This window comes from Pristiophorus japonicus, chromosome 10 (genome assembly GCF_044704955.1).
Source record: "Pristiophorus japonicus isolate sPriJap1 chromosome 10, sPriJap1.hap1, whole genome shotgun sequence".
Classification (NCBI taxonomy): Eukaryota; Metazoa; Chordata; class Chondrichthyes; family Pristiophoridae; genus Pristiophorus; species Pristiophorus japonicus.
Window position 1 is genome coordinate 127,273,947 of NC_091986.1, and position 16,817 is coordinate 127,290,763.

At 44.7% G+C, this 16,817-nt stretch overlaps 1 protein-coding gene across 1 annotated transcript in view; it reads right to left on the reverse strand.

The window, feature by feature from the left end:
• Positions 1–16,817, reverse strand: part of LOC139274620 (AF4/FMR2 family member 3-like) — a 186,736-nt gene that overhangs the window by 62,588 nt on the left and 107,331 nt on the right. The window contains exons 10-12 of the mRNA XM_070891298.1: positions 4,022–4,158; positions 3,767–3,830; positions 3,506–3,642 (exon numbers count right to left, since the gene is read on the reverse strand). Coding sequence (XP_070747399.1) covers positions 3,506–3,642; positions 3,767–3,830; positions 4,022–4,158 — 338 coding nt within the window. The remainder of the gene's footprint in view (positions 1–3,505; positions 3,643–3,766; positions 3,831–4,021; positions 4,159–16,817) is intronic.

Consider the following 16,817-nt stretch of genomic DNA (forward strand, 5'->3'; position numbering starts at 1 on the left):
GCAACAAAATATATGAGTTGACGACACAAATTGAGACAAATGGGTATGATCTGATAGCCATTACAGAGACGTGGTTGCAAGATGACCAGAACTGGGAATTAAATATTCTGGGGTACTTGACAATCCTGAAGAACAGACAGAAAGGAAAAGGAGGTGGGGTAGCTCTATTGATAAAGGATGGAATCACTACAATAGTAAGAAACGATATTGGCTCAAATGATAATGGTGTTGAAACAGTTTGGGTGGAGATAAGGAACAATAAGGGGAAAAAGTCACTGGTGGGCATAGTCTATAGTCCCCCTAACAGTAGCAACTTTGTTGGTCGGAGCATAAACCAGGAAATAGTAGGGGCTTATAAAAAGGGAACAGCAATAATCATGGGTGATTTTAACCTCCATATTGATTGAACAAATCAAATTGGTCAGGGTAGCCTTGAGGAAGAGTTCATAGTGCATAAGGGACGGGTTCCTTGAGCAGTATGTAACGGAATCAACTGGGGGCAGGCTATCTTAGATCTGGTCCAGTGTAATGAGACAGGATTAATAAACAATCTCCTAATAAAGAAACCCCTCTGAATGAGTGATCATAGCATGATTGCATTTCAAATTCAGATGGAGGATGAGAAAATTGGATCTTTAACCAGCATACTAAGCTTAAATAAAGGAGACTATGAAGGTATGAGGGCAGAGTTGGGTAAAGTGGACTGGGAAAATAGATTAAAGTGTAGGACAGTTGATGAACAGTGGTGTACATTTAAAGGAGATATTTCACAACTCTCAAGAAAAATATATTCCAGTGAGGAGGAAAAGGTGTAAGAGAAAAGATAGCCATCCGTGGCTAACTAAAGAAATAAAGGATGGTATCCAATTTAAAAACAAGGGCATACAAAGTGTCCAAAACTAGTGGGAGGACAGAAGACTGGGAAGCTTTTAAAAGCCAGCAAAGAATGACTAAAAAAATGATTAAGAAAGAGAAGATAGACTATGAAAGAAAACCATCACAAAATATAAAAACAAATAGCAAGAGTTTCTATAGGTATATAAAAAGGAAAAGAGTGGCTAAAGTAAATGTTGGTCCCTTAGAGGACGAGACCGGGGAACTAGTAATGGGGAACATGGAGTTGGCAGAAATTCTAAACAAATATTTTGTATCAGTCTTTATGGTAGAGGACACTACCAATATCCCAACAGTGGATAGTCAAGGGGCTATAGGGGGGGAGGAACTTAACACAATCACAATCACTAAGGAGGTGGTACTCAGTAAGATAATGGGACTAAAGGCAGATAAATCCCCTGGACCTGATGGCTTGCATCTTAGGGTCTGAAGAGAAGTAGTGGCAGGGATTGTGGATGCATTGGTTGTAATTTACCAAAATTCCCTGGATTCTGGGGAGGTCCCAGCAGATTGGAAAACTGCAAATGTAACACCCCAATTTAAAAAAGGAGGCAGACAAAAAGAAGAAAACTATAGACCAGTTAGCCTAACATTTGTGGTTGGGAAAATGTTGGAGTCTATTATTAAAGAAGCAGTAGCAGGACATTTGGATAAGCAATATTCAGTCAGGCAGAGTCAGCATGGATTTATAAAGGGGAAGTCATGTTTGACAAATTTGCTGGAGTTCTTTGAGGATATAACAAACAGGGTGGATAAAGGGGAACCAGTGGATGTGGTGTATTTGGACTTCCAGAAGGCATTTGACAAGATGCCACATAAAAGGTTACTGCACAAAATAAAAGTTCACGGGGTTGGGGGTAATATATTAGTATGGATGGAGGATTGGCTAACTAACAGAGAACAGAGAGTCGGGATAAATGGTTCATTCTCTGGTTGGCAACCAGTAACAAGTGGAGTTCCGCAGGGATCAGTGCTGGGAGCCCAACTATTTACAATCTATATTAACGACTTGAAAGAAGGGACTGAGTGTAACGTAGCCAAGTTTGCTGATGATACAAAGCTGGGAGGAAAAGCAATATGTGAGGAGGACACAAAAAATCTGCAAAAGGACATAGACAGGCTAAGTGAGTGGGCAAAAATTTGGCAGATGGAGTATAATGTTGGAAAGTGTGAGGTCATGCACTTTGGCAGAAAAAAAAATCAAAGAGCAAGTTATTATTTAAATGGAGAAAGGTTGCAAAGTGCCGCAGTACAGCGGGACCTGGGGGTACTTGTGCATGAAACACAAAAGGATAGTATGCAGGTACAGTAAGTGATCAGGAAGGCCAACGGAATCTTGGCCTTTATTGCAAAGGGGATGGAGTATAAAAGCAGGGAAGTCTTGCCACAGCTATATAGGGTATTGGTGAGGCCACAGCTGGAATACTGCATGCAGTTTTGGTTTCCATATTTATGAAAGGATATACTTGCTTTGGAGGCAGTCCAGAGAAGGTTCACTAGGTTGATTCCGGGGATGAGGGGGTTGACTTACGAGGAAAGGTTGAGTAGGTTGGGCCTCTACTCAATGGCATTCAGAAGACTAAGAGGTGATCTTATCGAAACGTATAAGATTATGAGGGGGGTTGACAAGGTGGATGCAGAGAGGATGTTTCCACTGATGGGGGAAACTAGAACTAGAGGGCATGGTCTTAGAATAAGGGGCTGCCCATTTAAAACAGAGATGAAGAGGAATTTCTTCTCTCAGAGGGTTGTAAATCTGTGAAATTTGCTGCCTCAGAGTGCTGTGGAAGCTGGGACATTGAATACATTTAGGACAGAAATAGACAGTTTCTTGAAAGATAAGGGGTTATGGGGAGCAAGCAGGGAAGTAGAGCTGAGTCCATGATTGGATCAGCCATGATCTTATTGAATGGCGAAGCAGGCTAAAGGGGCCGTAGGGTCTACTCCTGTTCCTATTTCTTATGTTCTTATGTTCTAAAACCCTCAAATTCCAAGAACCTGGAGGTAGAAAAATGCCTGGCAGGCAGGGACAGAATTTGCTCATCAGAAATTCTCTTTGAAGCAGGGATGGATACATAAAATCCTTGTCCACATATGGGTGGGCATGTTGTGATGTTATGCAAATGAGGAAAATAAGTCATATGACATATTTCCCATCATTTATATAGCACTGCTTGGCTCCTGAAAGCCAGTGTTGCTAAGTGCCTCTGGGAGAACTTAAAGACTAGTTTCCTGAAAGCAATCAATCGCAGAAATTGGCCTAATTGGAAAATGGCAGAACTTAAATCTTTTTAAACATGTTGGACCAGGACTGCTGGTCCATTTAGCTACGGCAACAAAATTATTTCCCCTATCTGAGGCAGGTGCCCCATTATTGTCGTAAATGACATGGACATCTGCCTGTAAAATGTAAATGACCCTTGTCCCAGTAAATGAGTCAAGGTCAGGGGTGCAGCCATACCAGACAGGCTTTCCCAGGAATTTCTAGGCCAAAGTCCCTGCTCACTGTTGCTCTGTTTTATTGCACTTAATTGCTTTAGCTAAATCTTTGCATTAACTATATACTGCCATTCATTTTCTGCAATCAATGATCTTATGATTTCTAACATACCTGATAAGTTCCACTGTTTCAGAATACATTGTATATGGAGATTTGGCTTCAAGTGGTCCATGCTCCATTGCATTGCCACACTCGATAAAAGACAATGCTGCATCTATATAATTGACTGCCTTTCCAAACTTTTCCACCTAAACCAAACAAAAATAGCCTCAACATTGAAATGTTCTCACGAGGACATATTAAAATGTACAGCAACGTTAACAGATTTCCCAAGGTTAATATATTCAAATCATAATACAAAACTACACATACCACAGCATCAGCTTTGTGCTTCATTCTCTTTGCCTCCTGCATGTAATAGTTTGCATTGTGTTGCCTACACAGATATATATCAAAAAGTTCCAAATTAGTTGAATATTTTCAAGGTAGATTATTTACAAAAATTGTATGAATCAAAGGAAAATTGCTCGAGGTTACATAATGGGTACAGTGTTGATTATCCTTTTAAGTATTTAACTTAACACTAAACATAATTGTAATGTAACTTTTTCAAAGTGCCTTACTCACTTGTCATCAAATACAATCCTAGGTCTCCTGAAATCTTTTTGTCCCTTTGATGCTGATGACCATGAACTTGCTTGAGGTGGCTGAGATGATTGATTATTAAAAAGGTGATTGCTTTTTGAGTTAATGTGGAGCCCTTTCTGCATCATAATTACAGCAAAATAATTTTAGTACAGTCTATTACAAAGGAGAGGGGAATAATAAACATGTTAATAATGTTCTATACAAAACCTGTAAATAATGGTTTGGACAGTATGACAGACCTTAGCCACAATGTACTAATTAACAACTAATCAATCACTGCATTACAGTAGCTTCACTGAACAGTGACAGTCCAGATGATTCATTGGCAAACTGTTTTGTAGACCAATGAGGCTGCTGATAAGAATATTAGTGATTTCTGTAAAGTTGATTCCATGGGCAGGAATTTTCTGTACCTGGGTGGGTACGGGCGGTCGCCGCGGCGGGTCACGACCCCGTTCTTCATTTCATCCTGCTCCTGAGATTGACTTTCCGTTAATGGTGCCTCTTAAGGCCACCATGTGCATTACCTGGCCCAAATAAATGGTGTGGGTCCTATTGACGTAATCGATGACGCATTTTCAGCTGGGATATTTAAAGCAGCCATAGCCACATTGCATTTGAAGGTTAATCTAGGACTGTGCAGGCACTGCACTGGAATATTGAAGTGTTGGACAGACTAACAAACATGACTCCACAGAGACAGTGGACTGCACCCAGGTTCTCAGATGACTCCCTCCATCTGCTTGTGGAGAGAGTGAGAGTACACAGAGACGTCCGCTTCCCTTCTGATGGGCGGAAGAGACCTCCCCAGCAGACCAAAAGAGCCTGGCTCCAAATAGCAGAGGAGTTCAATAGCAGGGATGTTGTCAGGAAGACCTGGGTGCAGTGCCTGAAACGTTTAAATTATCTCATTATATCAGGAAAGATGAGTGCAAAGCCACACTCAACTTCATCCTGCTGTGCCACTCATCGCATTCCCATTACTTTGCCTTCCCAACCCTACTCATGCACATCCTTACTCACACCAAAATACCTTGCACGTTGTAATGTTGTAGCTCCACACTGTGGATGTGGACGTATTGTGTTATTGCAACTAAAGGTGAATAAATGAGTCAGCTGACCAGGAGATTCTGGAACATCTGAGATGCTGTCTGCCATTATAGAAAGCTGTGTGTGCTGTGCTCTGTGAATATATCACATTTGGTGACGATATGGGACTTTTTGGATGATATAAAGCTGAAATTTTGTTGGTGAAGGATTCAGCCAGCCGAAAGAGAGACTTTGGAAGCTTCTCTGTCTTTGGAAAAAGCTACAAAATCCGAGGTAAAAAAACGAGCACACTGTCTGTACTGCAGAGACAAAATGGCGGCACCCATAGCAGTAATGGGACACTTAGGTGAATATAAATGCAACCAGGAAAGGTTTAAGGCATATGTGGACTGGCTAGAAAAGTATTTCACTGCAAATAATATAATCGAAGTTCCAGAGAATGCTGATCAGAACCGGGCTTGTTGGAACGGAAGCGAGCTATCTTCTTATCGGCAGCGGGTCCTGAATTGTATGAAACCCTGGTAAATTTGTTTATGCCTGACGAGCAAAAGAACTCAATGCTTAAAGAGATTTTAACAAAGCTGGAGCAGCACTACAACCCGGTACCGTTAGAAATTGCTGAAAACTATCATTTCGGTATATGAAATCAAAAGACTGATTAAAATATCAGTGAGTACATTGTAGCATTAAAAAAGCTAATTCACTGTAATTTCGGAAACTTTCAAAACCGAGCATTGCGGGAACATTTTGTTTGTGGGATGAAAAATGATGCGATCAGAAGAAAGTTATTGACAACGCCTGACGTGACTTTTGATATCGCTTGTCAGACGGCGAGGTTGATGGGCACGACCGACCAATATTCCTGAGAATTTCATAATAATTACAGTCGTCAGACAACCAAGGTGAATCGCCTGCAGGTTCAAAGTAAATGGCGGTGAGGGCCTAAAGTCTCAGAAACTGGAAATTGTAACAAAACATTGAAGTCATGCTATCGGTGCCTGGGACAACACATTGCTCAAAGTTGTCCATATGTGAAGGCAGAGTGTTTCTTCTGCAGAAAGACTGGGCATCTTGCGAAGGCATGCTGACTGAAGGGTAAACCAGCTTTCAAAGCTATGAGTCCAGCTTTCAAAGCTATGAGTAGAAATCCCCGGAGACTACATAGCATGGAATAACAACAACAAGATGTAGAGATGTTAGAGTTACATGTCATCAGGAGCAGGAGGTTAAAGGACAGCGATTCGAAAAGTATCAAAATCCACATAGAGGTTGCGGGATTCAAGATACCAATGGAATTCGACACTGGTGCATCTGTGAGTGTAGTACCGGAGTCACTATACCTCGACAAATTGCATGATTTCCCATTGGAGAAACCCAAGATGGAGCTGCGAGGCTACTCGGGAGAGAAAATTCCTGTGGTAGGTCGTATCACTGTACCGGTGAAATACAAGGATCAATTTCTGAACTTGCCTCGAATAGTAATGAAAGGAGACAAGCCTGCCCTACTAGGAAGAAATTGGTTGAGATCACTGAAGCTGGATTGGAATGAGATTTTTCGTGTTGAAACGAGATTTGCATCAACGGATGATGTTATCAAGAGTTATCCGAAGGTATTCTGCGAAACGGGCAATCCGATCCAAGGCTTCAAGGCGAGTGCTAGGGTACGGAAGGACGCTAGATCGGTTTACTGCAAGCCACGTTCCGTACCATATGCACTCAAGGAGAAAGTTGAGCAAGAACTCAAAAGACTAGAGACTGAGAACATTATTTCTAAGATAGATCAATGTAATTGGGCTACACCCATTGTTGTTGTACCTAAGTCCAATGGTAAGGTAAGATTGTGTGGTGATTATAAAGTAACTGTAAACCAGGTTCTAGAGGGTAATGTCCCCAATACATTGCCGAATATAGAAGATTTGTTCACAACACTGACAGGTGGTCAGACTTTCTCAAAACTGGATCTTACAAATGCCTACTTACAGCTTGAACTAGATGAGGAGTCCAAGTCATGCTTGACTATAAATACTCATCTAGGCCTGTATCAATTTAATAGGCTACCGTTTGGAGTGTCTTCCGCCCCTGCCATGTTCCAAGGGGTGATGAACCAGATTTTGCAAGGTATTGAAGAGGTAGTATGTTATTTGGATGACATACTAATTTCACTACCAAATAGGCAAAATAAGTCTACATCCTTTGTTATGTATAAACATGCAAGTTATGTATGATGTTTGTTATAATAACGTCTTCATTCAGGAGGGAGAAGTGTAATGTTGTAGCTCCACTGTGGATGGGGACATATTGTGTGAATAAAGGTGAATAAATGAGTCAGCTGACCAGAAGCTTCTGGAACTTCTGAGATGCTGTCTGCCATTTTAGAAAGCTGCGTGTGCTGTGCTCTGTAAAAATATCACACATGTCCATCTATCCCTTTTTCTATCTACATTATCGCTTCCCATCTGACTAGCCACTCCTCACACTCCCCCTCATCCTAATGCAATCATACCAACTACAGCACACAACATAGAAAAATATTGTGCAGGAGCAAGCTACTCGGCCCTTCGAGCCTGCACCGCCATTCAATATGATCATGGCTGATCATGCAACTTCAGTACCCCACACCCGCCTTCTTTCCATACCCCCTGATCCCCTTAGCCATAAGGGCCACATCTAACTCCCTCTTGAATATATCTAACGGACTGGACGCAACAACTTTCTGTGGTAGAGAATTCCACAGGTTCACCACTCTCTGGATGAAAAAGTTTCTCCTCATCTCGGTCCTATATGGCTTTCCCCTTATCCTTAGACTGTGACCCCTAGTTCTGGACTTCCCCAACATCGGGAACATTCTTCCTGTATCTAACCTGTCCAATTCCGTCAGAACTTTATATGTTTCTATGAGATCCCCTCTCATTCTTCTAAATTCCAGTGAGTATAAGCCTAGTCGATCCAGTCTTTCTTCATATCAGTCCTGCCATCCCGGGAATTAGTCTGGTGAACCTTCGCTGCACTCCCTCAATAGCAAGAATGTGCTTCCTCAGATTAGGAGACCAAAACTGCACACAATACTCAAGGTGTGGTCTCACCAAGGTCCTGTACAACTGCAGTAAGACCTCCCTGTTCCTATGCTCAAATCCTCTTGCCATGAAGGCCAGCATGCCATTTGCTTTCTTTACTGCCTGCTGTACCTGCATGCCTACCTTCAGTGACTGATGTATCATGACACCCAGGTCTCGTTGCACCTCCCCTTTTACTAATCTGTCACCATTCAGATAATAATCTGCCTTCCTGTTTTTGCTACCAAAGTGGATAACCTCACACTTATCCACATTATACTGCATCTGCCATGCATTTGCCCATTCACCTAACCTGTCCAAGTCACCCTGCAGTCTCTTAGCTTCCTCCTCACAGCTCACACTGCCACCCAGCTTAGTGTCATCTGTAAACCTGGAGATATTACGTTCAATTCCTTTGTCTAAATCATTAATGTATCTTGTAAATAGCTGGTGTCCCAGCACTGAACCTTGCGGCACCCTACTAGTCACTGCCTGCCATTCTGAAAAGGACCCGTTTATTCCCACTCTTTGCTTCCTGTCTGTCAACCAGTTTTCTATCCACGTCAATACAGTACCCCCAATACCATGTGACTTAATTTTGCACACTAATCTCTTGTGAGGGACCTTGTCAAAAGCCTCTTGAAAGTGCAAATACACCACATCCACTGGTTCTCCCTTATCCACTCTACTAGTTACATCCTCAAAAAATTCAAAGATTTGTCAAGCATGATTTCCCTTTCATACATCCATGCTGACTTGGACTGATCCTGTCACTGCTTTCCAAATGCGCTGCTATTGCATCTTTAATAATTGATTCCAGCATTTTCCCCACCACCGATATCAGGCTGACCGGTCTATAATTCCCTGATTTCTCTCTCCCTCCTTTTTTAAAAAGTGTGGTTACATTAGCTACCCTCCAATCCATAGGTACTAATCCAGAGTCCATGGAATTTTGAAAAATGACCACCAATGCATCTACTATTTCTAGGGCCACTTCCTCACGTACTCTGGGATGCAGACGATCAGGCCCTGGGGATTTATCGGCCTTCAGTTTCCTTAACACCATTTCCTGACTTATAAGGATTTCCCTCAGTTCCTCATGCTCGCTAGACTCTCGGTCTCCTCATATTTTTAGGAGGTTATTTGTGTCTTCCTTAATGAAGACAGAACCAAAGTATTTGTTCAATTGGTTTGCCATTTCCTTGTTCCCCATTATGAATTCACCTGATTCTGACTGCAAGGGACCTACATTAGTCTTCATTAATCTTTTTCTCTTCACATATCTATAGGAGGAGGCCTTGCCACCCCACTCCATCATAGTCACCCTCTAAAGATGTAATCCATCATTCCTTACACTCATTCCATCACTCTCACTCAACCGTATATTCTTTTTCTCTTTTCAAGAGAGGAGAGTCCACAATAGGAGGAAGAGGGAGAGAACCAGAGGTTCTCATAGGAGGTCGCCCTGGAAGTGCCAGGAGTCACAGAGCAGTTGGAGGTGGGAGACAGAGAGGGGGACACCTCAGCAACCTGGTGACAGAATTACAGCCACATGGCATACAGCAGTCACTCATATGGGGACAGATGTCAGTAGCCAGTGAATGTTTATCATGTGCATTAGGTATCTGTACCCATTCTTGATATGATATATCTAACTCATCTCTTTATTGTCCCACAGGTCCATCAAGACCCTACCCTACCCACTGTCTAGGAGGAAGAAGAAGACAACTTCTTAGAGGAGCCTCCAGCCTCTGAGGATGTACCGTCAACAAACATAAGCGCATCCAGCACTAGCGCAGATACACACAGCTTGGTGGATCCCACTTGAGATCGAGTAGTATTGTCACCTGGTGTCTCACGAGTCACAAGTGAGCAAGAACAGATGGTAGAGACAGGGACAGCAGTGGAAACTCCTCGCCAGAGGGTGTAGGATGCATGCAGACACTGAGACTCGGGGGCCATCCAGAAAGAGGGTGATCCTGGAGTTGCATCAAGAAGTGCAGGAGGCTTTGACAGGTTTTGCGCCTGCGATGTCTGCAAATGTGCAGAGAATGGAGGAGTCCATCTCCAACATGAGCACCACCGTGTCACAGGCGATGGCGACTGTAGGCTCTCTATGGATAGGATGGCCACCTGCATGGAACAGCTAATGCGTCACTCACAGGAGCACATGGTCTGTATGGAAAATAGATGGCTATCTATGGAGAATAGATGACAGGAGCTCATAGACCTCCTGTCTAGGAGGAATGTCAACGTAGACATGGGATCCTGATAGCCCCACTGTTGTGCAGCAAGATGCTCTCCAGCTCCTTACTAGCAGGGAAGTGTGGGTGGGCCATGAGAGGGATGATGATGAGAGACAGTCATGGAAGTGGTACTCCTCTCAAAGCGCTCCCATTTCTCCTCTGTTACTCCTCCCACCCCCCCTCCCCCCCAGCTTCAGTCAGAACCCCAGATAGCTCTTCGGATCACAATGACCGAGTCTGCCCCTGCACAATCACAGGAGGAGCAGGCTCTAGCACAGCATGTAGCAACCATATGGGTATAAAGCCTGATGTTAAGGCATCCCTGGCCTCCTGGGCAGCAATATGCACGGTTACTGGTGGGATGTGGACCGCAGGTTCCTCCTGCACCTCCGCCTTCTCATCTTCCAGCTGTTGCTCCTCCTGCTCCTCATCCTCCTCTTCTGAAGAGGCTGTGCGCTCAGAGCTTTGCTCTTCATGCAGCGCTAATCCTCACTGCCTCGTCCAGGCCAACATCCCCAGCATTGAAGCACTGACCACACTTGATCAGCTCCGCTGGGCAGGCCACATGGTTCGCATGCCAGACACGAGACTCCCAAAGCAAGCGCTCTACTCGGAACTCGTCCACGGCAAATGAGCCAAAGGCAGGCAGAGGAAACGTTACAAGGACACCCTCAAAACCTCCCTGATAACGTGCGACATCCCCACTGACACCTGGGAGTCCCTGGCCAAAGACCGCCCTAAGTGGAGGAAGTGCATTCGGGAGGGTGCTGAGCTCCTTGAGTATCGTCGCCGAGAGCATGCAGAAATCAAGCGCAGGCAGCAGAAGGAGCATGCGGCAAACCCTTTCACCCTTTCCCTCAACGACTATGTGTCCCACCTAACTGTGGTTCTCGTATTGGACTGTACAGCCACCTAAGAACTCATGCTAAGAGCGGAAGCAAGTCTTCCTCGATCCCGAGGGACTGCCTATGATGATGATGATGACTACGTTATGCTGGGCTGAGCAAACCATGACGATTCTAGAGACCCTGGCTGGTGCATACTGAAGGGCTCCTCCAAATCTGTCAATCATCTGTAGCGCATTTTCAGCATGCCTACTGTCTGCTCTATGACACATCTGGTGGAAATCTGGCTTTCATTATATCTCTCCTCGGCCTCAGTACTTGGCCTCCTCAAGGGTGTCATGAAACATAGAAACATAGAAATTTACAGCGCAGAAGGAGGCCATTCCGGCCCACCGTGTCTGCGCCGGCCGACAAAGAGCCACACTGCCCTTGGTCAGTAGCCCTAAAGGTTACATATAAACCTATGAACAATGACAGAAAGGCAAGGAGCACCCTGCCCAAACAATCCGCCTCACCACAACTGCGACACCCCTTATACTAAAACATTCCACCCCAACCGGAGCCATGTGATCTCCTGGGAGAGGCAAAAGCCAGATAAAAACCCAGGCCAATTTAGGGAGAAAAAATCTGGGAAAATTCCTCTCTGACCCATCCAGGCGACCCAAACTAGTCCAGGAGATCACCCTGGCCGTATTCTATTCCCTGCAGTACTTACCATTACATCTGCGCCGTCCAACAAAAAGTCATCCAGTCTAATTCCAATTACCAGCTCAAAGTCCGTAACCCTGCAGGTTACTACACTTTAAGTACCCATCCAACCATCTTTTAAAAGTGGTGAGGGTTTCTGCATCCACCACTCTTCCAGACAGCGAGTTCCAGATCCCCACAACCCTCTGCATAAAGAAGCCCCCCCACCCAAATGCCCTTTAAACCTTCCACCAACCACCTTAAAATTATGCCACCTCATAATAGACCCCTCCACCAATGGAAATAGACCCTTACTATCCACTATGTCCAGGCCCCTCAATATTTTGTACACCTCAATGAGGTCTCCTCTCAACTTCCTCAGTTCCAATGACAACAAACCCAGCTAATCCAATCTGTCCTTATAACTAAGATTCTCCATTCCAGGCAGCATCCTAGTAAATCTCCTCTGCAGCCTCTCTAATGCAATCACATCCTTCCTATAATACAGCAACCAGAACTGCATGTAGTGCTCCAGCTGTGGCCTAACCAAAGTATTATACAATTTAAGCATAACCTCCCTGTTCTTATATTCTATGCCTCGGCCAATAAAGGCAAGCATTCTGTATGCCTTCTTAACCACCTTATCCACTTGGCCTGCTATTTTCAGGGATCTGTGGACAAGCACTCCAAGGTCCCTTTGTTCATCTACACTATTAAGTGGCCTACCGCTTAATGTGTATAACCTTTCCGTATTAGCCCTCCCAAAATGCCTCACCTCAAACTTCACTGAATTAATTTCCATTTGCCATTGCTCTGCCCACCTGACCAGTAGATTGATAACCTCCTGCAGCCCATGACTTTCCTCTTCATTATCAATCACACAGCCAATTTTAGTGCCATCTGCAAACTTCTTAATCATACTCCCTATCTTCAAATCTAAATCGTTGATATATACCACAAAAAGCAAGGGTCCCAGTACTGAGCCCTGTGGATCCCCACTGGAAACATCCTTCCAGTCACGAAAACATCCATCAATCATTACCCTTTGCTTCCTTCCTCCAAGCCAATTTTGGATCCAACTTGACACTTTACCCTGTATCCCATGGGTTTTAACCTTCATGACAGTCTACCATGTGGGACCTTATCAAAAGCTTTCCTAAAGTCCATATATACTACATCGTACGCACTACCCTCATCGACCCTCTTGGTTACCTCCTCAAAAAATTCAATCAGGTTAGTCAGACATGATCTTCCCTTAACAAATCCGTGCTGACTGTCCCTAATTAATCCTTGCCTTTCCAAATGCAGATTTATCCTGTCTTTCAGGATTTTTTCCAATAATTTTCCCACCACTGAGGTTAAGCTGACAGGCCTGTAATTACTCGGCCTGTCCCTTTCTCCCTTCTTAAACAAGGGTACGTCTTCATTGGATAGCTCTTGTCCCCAAGCAGACAGCCTGTCAGATTGTTTGGATGAGTGAAGAGCTGAGGGAGGGTGGACTGACGCAGTATGAAAGAATCATGGCAGCTGCAAGGGAATTTGGCACACATATGCATGATGGATCTTCCTATGGTTGCAGACGAGCTGTACATTGAGGGAGTGGAAGCCCTTGCAGTTTGCAAAGAATCCGAGATAATGATGGGGTACCCTGATGGTCACATGTGTGCAGTCGATGATGCCCTGGATCCGTGGGAAGCCAGGCAGATTGGCAAAGACCAGCGCCAGCTCAGTAATAGTGGCTTCAACAGTGGCAAAGTTGATATAATTGGCTGACTTGTCAAAGAGGGCATCGATGACCTGTGTGATGCATCTGTGAGATGCCGCAATTATCTGGTGCAGATCACTGGAAGGAGCCTGAAGCGAAGAAGTTGAAAGGCACGTAGGGTCAGGCTCCCGACCTGTTCCAATGTATTTCAAATTTCCCTCCCGACCCGCCTCCAATCACGCCCACACAGATGGCAAAACATTCCAGCCCATGTGTTTTCAACTATTGGGCATGATCCGCAAAACATAATTGTTAATGACACTGCACAAGAGATGAAACAGAGAACAACTTTCAGTACTGGCAGGATCTCTACTAGCTGTGCGTCAGAACCAGCAAGAGTCTCGAGAAGGAATGAATCACAGAATTAGTGGCATCAGCCTTGAAAGCGAATGAAAAGTTTAATTCAGAGGCTAAAGCTGCCATCCAACTCTTGGATTGCATTTGTGGATTAGCATTTGCAGATATTAAGGAAGAAACCAAACAGTCCCACCCTTCCAGCCGGTGGAGAATGGTTGCTGCAGAGTAGCCTGAAAAATGAGAAAATGTGTTGGAACTAGAAAGGAACAAATATATTAAAAAAAATTCCATAATATTATATTTGCTTCCTCCGGACAGCACAAACTGTCCTTTACAAAATTCTCAATCCACAGATCATTTCATAATTGATTACACAGCAGTTTTAACTCTAGATATCTATAAAACGTAAAGGCTTGTTAATAGCCTTTAGAAACATAGGGCGAGAAATTCATATACTTACCGCCACCTGTTTGCGCCAGCTATGCTTAGAAAAATGGCGGCTGCCGCTCTTGCGCTGGTCCCTGTGGCGGTCACGAGACTTGAAGGCCCCTTTGCGGTGCTGGACACCGGCAGCGCCCTATAAAAGTAAATGGCAGCATGCTGACATCTAGTCGGCGTACAACGCCGACTAAACGTCACCAATGCGAAATTCGACCTTTGCACTCAATTCAGTTTAACCTGTACATGAGGAGGCCTCACAGGCTGGAGAGGCACTCTGGAGACCTGAATAAAGGACTACGGTCACACGTTACTTTGAGCTCACAGTATCTGGTAAGATTCTTTATGCAAGACATAACAACTGGCGAGGAGATACATATAACAATGCAGAGAACCGTGGGCATCCTGGAGAAATTTTCAGAGGGAGCTGGTTGGGAAACCTTTGTGCAGCAACTCGACCAATACTTCGTGGCCAACGAGCTGGAAGGAGAAGCGAACGCTGCCAAACGAAGGGCGATCCTCCTCACCGTTTGCGGTGGCCTCATGAAAAATCTGCTTGCTCCAGCGAAACCCACAGAGAAGTCATACGATAATTTGTACACACTGGTCTGGGAGCATCTAAATCTGAAGGAAAGCGTTCTGATGGTGAGGTACCGGTTCTACACGTGAAGGCCAGGAAGTGGCGAGCTACGTTGCTGAGCTAAGACGCCTTGCAGGACATTGCGAATTTGAAAGACACTTGGAGCACATGCTCAGGGACTTCTTTGTACTTGGCATTGGCCATGAAATAATACTTCGCAAACTTTTGACTGTAGAGACCCCAACCTTGAGTAAAGCCATAGTATAGCCCAAGCATTCATCACCGCTAGTGATAATACCAAACAAATCTCTCAGCACACGAGTGCTGTTGCAAGTACTGTGAACAAAGTAATGTTGTTTTCGAATCGTAACATACAGGGCAGGACGCACATGCCTGCAGCTGCACGTCCATAGATGTCTCAGAGTTCACCATCAAGGGTGATGAATGCAAGGCCATTAACACCTTGTTGGCGCTACGGAGGTGATCATCGATTCCATTCATGACGGTTCAAAGGATACATTTGCAAGGGCTGTGGAACAATGGGACACCTCCAACATATGTGCAGGCAAGCTGCAAACCCTGCTAATCCTGCAAACCACCATGTTGCAGAGGAGGACAGATTCACGGGGGATCACGATGAACCAGAGCCTCAGACTGAGGAGGCAGAGGTATATGGGTGCACACATTTACCACAAAGTATCCCCCGATAATGCTGAAGGTTGAATTAAATGGACTCCTGGTGTCAATGGAGCTGGACATGGGCGCGAGCCATTCCATAATGAGCAAAAAAACTTTCGATAAATTGTGGTGCAGCAAGGCCTCAAGGCCAGTCTTGACTCCCATGCATACTAAACTGAGAACGTACACAAAGGAACTGATTCCCGCAATCAGCAATGCTACCGTAAAGGTCTCCTACGATGGAGCGGTGCACAAATTACCACTCTGGGTGGTACCGGGCGATGGCCCCACACTGTTCGGCAGGAGCTGGCTGGGAAAGATACGCTGGAACTGGGGCGACGTCCGAGCGCTTTCGTCCATCGACGACACTTCATGTGCCCAGGTCTTAAACATGTTCCCCTTGCTGTTCGAACCGGGTATTGGAAGTTCCAAGGAGCAAAAATGCAGATCCATTTGATTCTGGGGCGCGACCCATCCATCACAAGGCGAGAGTGGTACCGTACATGATGATAGAGAGGGTGGAGATCGAGTTGGACCGGCTGCAAAGAGAGGGCATCATTTCGCCGATCGAATTCAACAAATAGGCCAGTCCAATTGTTCCAGTCCTCAAGGAAGATGGCACCATCAGAAACTGTGATGATTACAAAGTAACTATCAATCGTTTCTCCCTGCAGGATTCATTTGGGAACGCTTACTAATGGAGGACGCCAAATTGACATTGGACAAAGCGAATCAGTGCTTTCCGATTCATAAGAACATAAGAACATAAGAATTAGGAACAGGAGTAGGCCATCTAGCCCCTCGAGTCTGCTCCGCCATTCAACAAGATCATGGCTGATCTGGCCGTGGACTCAGCTCCACTTATCCGCCCGCTCCCCGTAACCCTTAATTCCCTTATTGGTTAAAAATCTATCTATCTGTGACTTGAATACATTCAATGAGCTAGCCTCAACTGCTTCCTTGGGCAGAGAATTCCACAGATTCATAACCCTCTGGGAGAAGAAATTCCTTCTCAACTCGGTTTTAAATTGGCTCCCCCGTATTTTGAGGCTGTGCCCCCTAGTTCTAGTCTCCCCTACCAGTGGAAACAACCTCTCTGCCTCTATCTTGTCTATCCTTTTCATTATTTTAAATGT